Below are 7,210 nucleotides of genomic sequence, written 5' to 3'. Positions count from 1 at the left end.
TAGACATCTCCTCGCTGGGGAGTCATTTCCAGCATCACGAGGATCTGGAAGGTCCAGTCCCCATTACGAATAAGGGGGGTGGACACAACACCGGCTGTCTCCTCCTGGTCATTCCGGAACCACCGAACTTTGATCTGGCCCGGGTAGAAATCTGTCACCGAGCAGACCAGCAGGTTGTGGTGGTTTAGAGCCTCTGTCCTGGATGGGGAGACGGTCACTGTAGGTTCCACTGAGGGAAATAACCGACAGACAAAGACATAGTGAGATGTAAAACCACACAAGTCTCCCCATGGGGAGAGTCCTGTGTGGCAGAGTGGAAAGATCCATGAACTCCAAGTCTTGGGTTAGGATCTGAGCATGGCCACTTTACTAGCTGAATAAACACATTAGTCATTTACTTTTCAGAGTCTCAACAGATAATAGTATTCATCCCATGGAGTTATTCTGTTTACTAATTGATAAAAATGAACCACTTTAAAGTGATAAATTGCAATTCTATACAGGCAATTCTATTCACAAAATTTTAAAAAAATGAAAATAATAAACCTGGACCTCTTTCCCCCACACCTACTGAAGGTTATCATCAGGATTAGCCCCACTGACTCACTCTAGGACAGTGACACTGGTTTCTGTTAGTCCCAGTGCTCCTCAGAGTAGAGAGAATACAGCAGTTTTGACTCTCTCCTGCTGGCCAGGAAACCATCAGCACAAGTCATGGCCCAAAGAATAGTAACATGGACTGAGAATTAAGAATGTATAGACATTTCTATGTCCAAAAAAGTCAGAACACAGTAACCATGACATCCTTCCTACAAAGCAGCACTTCTCAAACAGGCTACCTTCCATAATTCTCAGCCTGGAATACTAACAAAATTTGAGAGCAAGAGCACTTCTTACAAGCTGCTGATCAACAAAGCATCTCTCAGCTTTTAACCTGACCTTTGCTCTGATGCCATTCTATGGAGAATTCCCCACAAACATGTGTATTCATAAATACATGAACTTCCATCTCCGCATCATATAAGCCACCTATATTTTAATCATTCGTTGATTCATTTATTCACTCATTCAACAAACCTAAATCTGACAAGCCCTGGGACTCCAAAGGTAAACAGCAGACCATGGTCCCCGCCCTTACAGAACTTGCAATGTAGTAACAGAGGCAAAAAAATGAACCTTATTTCAAAAGTGCGTGATTGTGGAAGGAAAAGAAAGGGAATCTTGGGGCCAGCGCGGTGGCACAGCGGTTAAGTGCGCATGCGCCGCTTCGGTGGCCCAGGGTTCACTGGTTCAGATCCCGGGTGCGGACATGGCACCGCCTGGCAAGCCAGGCTGTGGTAGGCGTCCCACTTAGAAAGTAGAGGAAGATGGGCACGGATGTGAGCTCAGGACCAGTCTTTCTCAGCAAAAAGAGGAGGATTGGCAGAAGCTAGCTCAGGGCTAACCTTCCTCAAAAAAAAAAAAAAAGAAAGAAAGAAAGAGAGAGAGAGAAAGAGAGAAAGAGAGAAAGAAAGAAAGAAAGAAAGAAAGAAAGAAAGAAAGAAAGAAAGAAAGAAAGAAAGAAAGAAAGAAAGGGAATCTTGAAAACAAATAGCACTGATAAACACCACATTTGCCCATGGCCTCAATTTCTTTATCTTCTCAGATTACTATTCATAGTCAAATACAACACACCTCTCCCTACCTATTTTACACATCTTCTCCTTTACCTCTCCATCCATTTTACTGCATCTCCCTTATTCCCTTAGTGAGAAACTAGAGTAAATATTTTACGTGTTTTATTTATTTGATAATATATTATGTCCTCTCAATTTCATTTTTTTCTAATTTTCTTTTAACATTCAAGTTTAATTACTAGCTGCCTACCCTCCTCCATCCACTTGCTATTAAGAATTACTTCCTTGTTCTGAAATCAGACATTATTATCATGAATGTTCTCTATAGAAAATATTCTGAGATTCTTGCAGAGGTTGGCCTGGGTTACCGAGGATGTAATGTAAACATGCAAGTATAACTGGGGCTTGCTGAGGTCAGCGGGCAGACTCTGCACCCTGATTAAAGGGCACCCATGAGCCATCATCTGGAAGGAATCATGTTTTCAGTTTGAACTTTAACTCTTATTCAGGTTCTCCTTCCTGGAGTCTGACTGAAATCATGGTCAGCTATATGACCATATGGATTTATAAAATTTGATAATCTTGAACAGATTGGGAGTAAAAATAGAGGGCGCAAATTAAAGGGGAAAATGTGAGAAACGTTTTTATGAAAAAAGAACTGAAACAGCAAAAATATAAGTACTTGGCGGCATCAGGATGTGGGTCAGAAGGCAAGAGAGTGTAAAGTCACCTAAAAGTGATGTGAACATGCATAGGTAACACTGTGGTCAGAGTAGGATTAATCAGTGAATTCTCAATCCCCTGAAAGCATCATTTTTGTCCCACCAATGTTGAAAATAGGCAAGAACAGACTCCTATTGCTGCTTCTGGTCATAACAGGCTTTAACGAGGCTTTCCTCCCACTAGACTCTATATATGGGTAGCAGACAACATAATGACTGTTGTGTATTTGGGGAGGCTTCAGGACCTGGTGAATGACTGTGGACTGATCACTTTAAGTGTTTATTATGTACCAATATTAGCATATTAAAGTGGCGATGCTGATCCCTAACACATAAGGTAGTTGTGAAATTAAATGGCAAAATATAGACAGTGTTTCCTAAGGTAATTGTCCAGAAATAGGTGCTCATTAAATGGGCGTGATTAACTGTCAAAACGTCTACCCCTGAAGTGAATGGTGACGTTGAAGGAGGGGGTCAGAGGGGGGAGGATAGGCAGGGTCCAGGCCAAAAGAAACCTGAAACAATTTTTATTCAATAATGTAATAGTATCAATTTATTTATTCCAAAACTTCAGCTCTTTCTATTGTGCTATTTGTTGAGCTTTTCTAAGAAATTAAAATTCTGCCTTACAACATCATTCAAGTGTTGTTTCTATTTTTAGCAAATATTTTTTTCCTCAGACTTTGCATTTACAAATTCTAAATTATTAGATCAAAGTCAATAAAAGTTTATTTTAAAGCATTAAGCAAAATAGTAAAGAATAATCAACACAGTCAGTTTTTAAAGCTCTACTAACCTGTTTTCTTTTGAGGCTAAGTGGAGGGACAGCTGAGTACATTTATTCATTAATTTCTCAAAAGTTTATTGAGCTCACACTGTGTCACTCAACGTGTCGGGTACTAAATATACAGGGATAATTAAGATAGTCCCCTACGTCAAAGAGTCCAGGACTAGTGATAGCCATTTAAGGAAACAATTAAGATGAATAATAATTTGAAAGCAAAAAGTCAAAATATAATATGTCACGACCGTACAACCACCAGTGCAAGGTGCCCTGGCCCAGCTGCGGAGCAGCCCCATCTCCACCAGGCCGAGACCCTCAAGCTTCGCAGCCCCAAGAGCTCTGCACTAGGGCCAGGCAGGGAGACCCCACAGCAGGGCGGCGGGCGGGGAGGAGGGAGGGCGCTCTGCACAGGGCGCTGCTCAGGCGAACGTGAGGAACCGGGAAGGGCACACACCGCGGGCAGGAGGCGGGGATGCGCAGAATTAGGGGAAACAAGAGCGGAGAGAGTGAGGCCACACTGGGAGGCCTGGCCCGCCTCTAGGGGGGACACTTCAGCGCAGCTGACCTCGGTCCCCGTGCTGCCCTCGGCCCCGCCCCTCCGCCGCGGGACGCGCCCGCCTCCCTGTCCCCTCCGTGGGTCCGAGGCTCCGGCCCCAGAGGCCGCCCCGCCCTTCCCGCGCGGAGATGGCCGAGCCCAGGGTGGGCCCAGCGGAGGGCGGGCGGCCGGCGCTCACCTCGGCGCTGCAAGATTGTGCGGACCTCCACCTGGTAGTTGTGTCTGCACAACGTGTCCACGTAGGCCCGGTGCTGCTCCAGGACGTCCTTCTGTTGGTTCTGGTACTCGGCTTCCAGCCGCCCCTGCTCGGTCACCGCCTGGAACTCCCCCACGTCGCTGTCGAAGCGCAAGTGCTCCTCCCGGTTGTAGAGGTATCTGGCCAGGAACCGCACCCGCTCCGTCCCGTTGGTGAAGTAGCACAGGCCCTTACACTGGTACACGAAATCCTCTGCGGGGAATCACCGCCCGTCAGTCAGGCCGCAGCCCCGCAGCCCAACGCAGCAGCCGCTGTGCCGGCCGGCGTTCTGGGTCGCAGGCAGTTGGGTCTCATAAACCTAAAGCAGTGCCGCGACTTCTGGTTCCAGCCCAACCTGGTCCTGCTCCTCCTGCTCCCCCTCACGACCCCTAACCCTTGGCTGAGGGCTTCCAGAATTGTCTTCATATGAGGAAAGGAAAGCCCTGTCTCTAAGGGCAAGCCCTGCGACCTGAGAACTGAGTGAAGAGGGCAGTGGGGTTTATTTTACATCAATCCCTGTACTTGGAGGAATCAGCACGTCCTCACGTGAAATCCCATTTTCCATGGAATTCCTCAGAGACAAACAAGTATCCACATAAGCAAAAGAGTTCAAGAGAATGACAAGACCGGTCTAGAATTAAGCTTGTCCTCGTCCTGACAAGCATGTTTTTTTGGTCCCTGGGCAAAGTGCCTCCCTTCTCAAGCCTGGGTTTACGCTGAGTTTGTGCCACCCTACCCCACCCCACCACAGTGTGAGGTTCTTCATTCTTGTGTGGTTAGAAGAGATGACACCTCCCCAGTCCTAGAAAGGGGCCTTTTATTCATAGAAAGAGCACAGATGTTCAAATTAGATAAATTGGATTCCAATTAAACTGTGCCAATTACCAGCTTGGGCAGATTACTTGACAGACTATCTGTATCCTAAATATAATTGTATAAAAGGAAATCATAATACCTACACATGGGGCAGGGGAGGGGGTGCTGTTAGGGAGATTCAGAGAGAATTTATATAAAGATACTAATGTGTCTGGAGTGAGTGGTTTCTCAACCTGTATTATTTTCCTTCTTCACATTCTCCTTTCTCCTAAACCTAGCACACCCTCAACTCAAGCCATGAATCTCATTCAAGTTACTATTTGACCATAAATCAGTGAAACTTGAAGTTAAGACTCACTGTCTGTGGTCACCTTGTCAGCTTCACTCAAATACCAAGAATTTGCCTCTACCAGCCCTCCACTCAGAGTCAGGAATTTAGAGTCCTTTTCCTCAAATAAAAGACTACAGAGACCGCTGCAGCCCTACATTTCCCCAATCCAGAATCCCGTAGTATTTAGTCCAGACCCTGAAATGACAAATCCTGCTGCATCTTCTTTGGAGAAATTCATATCTTCAAAAATAACCCCATGCTCACTTGGTCCTGGCGCTGGTGGCAGATGCAGGCTTTGTCTCCTCCCCATTATAACATCCCCAGGCTTCAGCTTGTGGGATGGGGACCATCCTCAGCTCATCATTAGAGGGTGGAAATGAGAATGTAACATAGCTCTCTTTCCCAAAGAGAGGGAAAGGGTGATTAAATACTGTATTCTGAGATCATAATATCCCCCACACCCCAGCCCAAGGGTCATTCAGAGCCTGTTCCCCAGGGTGGTGGCTCTGGGGAGCAGCTGCCCTGCACTTACGTGGAGAGTCTCTGCCCTCAGCTACTGGGGTGCTCAGCACCACCAGCGTCACCATCACAGCTGCTGTCCAAAGGCCTCTGGGGATCTGCGGAGCCATCTTCCCAGAGATAATTGAGAACAGAGGAAAAAGTAATAGTAGTCAACACAGCTCGCACCTGGTGGATCTGAGGCACCCACTTCAGAGAATAAAAACCTGTGAGAGCTTTCATGCACAATATGATTGGAGAGTCCCTAGGAAAGGAACCAATGAGCACAGGAGCTGAAGGACCTCATCTGTCTCTGGGCAGACATTTTTTATGAAGGTTCTCAATCCACTGCCTGTCACTGTTTCTCCATCAAACTGCACTGGATGAACATTTGAGGTGAAGATTCTCTCTCAGTTGCAGAAGATCTGAAGACTGAATGCCTTAGGGGTTTAAAGAACCAGAAAAAAAAAATGATTCAAGAGTAGAACATCTTTGTCATATTTATTTAAAACCTATTGTACTTGGGACTTTTTTTGTAGGGGGAAATAAATGGGGATCAAATTTCAGAGGAGAGAATATTATTGTCCCAGAGATGTTCACTCCTATTATCTTGGACACTCTGAGGAGCCTTAAGTTGTGGTGGGAGGAGCAGAGTTAGAAGGAAATGGTTTGGAGCTGTAATTCTACCACAAATGTGCTTTATGAGAGTCAACATATTACCGAACCTCTTTTTGCCTCAGGCTTCTCTTTGTAAAATGTGGATCAGGTTTCATGCATTTTATACCTACATCTTCACATGTACAGACTTAAGTGTAACATGACTTGTTTAATGTTGCAAAATATTCCTCAGAGGCCATGTGTGACTGTTGGGAGTATCAGGTTAATATGTGGAGGAAGAAAACAAGCAAAAAACATCTACACCCAGCCCTGCTGGTAATTGATTTTCATTATGCGAGAATCTATTGCATTCCTGCTCCTTGATGGAAGTATTTGAAAAGTTAAGTTGACTTTTCTCTTATAAGCTCTTCAGCTGCTTAAATCCTCCCTGAACCATGAAACACCCTCATCTGATGTCAGCAAAGCTGCAATCCACAAACACACACAGTGTTTGGACACAGTTGCCTTTAGTTTCGAGGGCAGAGAGCAAAAGATGTGGAGAAGCATTTCCTGGGGCCTGAGTAGTATTATCGCGGGAGCGGATGCTTAACAGATGTACTGTGCCAGTCCTCAGCATTAAATCTTGAATAGCAGAAGTATCGATGTATTTTTTTAAATAAACGTGTTAATAAGTTTATATTAAATTAATAAATTTGATAAATAAATGTATTTACCAGGCTCCTCTTGCCCATGACTAGGGGCAGTACTAAATGGTTATGGAGCAATTAGAACAGTGCCTGGCAAACATTGATAAAGAAGACAATAAGTACCTCCTTCTCTCTTCTCTCCCTCCCTCTCTCTCTTCCCTGTGTTTTAGGTTTTCCTTTTAAAATAAAGGACAAGATCTAAAAGCAGAATATAAGGAGTTTGCCAGGTAAAAAGAAATAGGGAAGAGACAACAAAAACAAGTTTCCATTAGTGGCACATGGAGGCAGTGAGTTACTCCAATATTCTAGTTCCAGATCACCTGAGACTGTAACATTTATCACTGGGCT

The 7,210-nt window shown here is 44.9% G+C and overlaps 1 protein-coding gene across 1 annotated transcript in view; it reads right to left on the bottom strand.

The window, feature by feature from the left end:
• Positions 1-5,755, bottom strand: part of LOC124226813 (HLA class II histocompatibility antigen, DQ beta 2 chain-like) — a 27,897-nt gene extending 22,142 nt beyond the window's left edge. The window contains exons 1-3 of the mRNA XM_046640548.1: positions 5,593-5,755; positions 3,857-4,126; positions 45-229 (exon numbers count right to left, since the gene is read on the bottom strand). Of these exons, the coding sequence (XP_046496504.1) occupies positions 45-229; positions 3,857-4,126; positions 5,593-5,689 (552 nt within the window). The 5' untranslated portion in view covers positions 5,690-5,755. The remainder of the gene's footprint in view (positions 1-44; positions 230-3,856; positions 4,127-5,592) is intronic.
• Positions 5,756-7,210: the final 1,455 nt, after the last annotated feature.

This window comes from Equus quagga, chromosome 15, assembly GCF_021613505.1.
Source record: "Equus quagga isolate Etosha38 chromosome 15, UCLA_HA_Equagga_1.0, whole genome shotgun sequence".
NCBI classification, from domain to species: Eukaryota; Metazoa; Chordata; class Mammalia; order Perissodactyla; family Equidae; genus Equus; species Equus quagga.
Note: the sequence above shows the minus strand (reverse complement) of the source record. Positions and strands in the feature narration are given on the sequence as shown.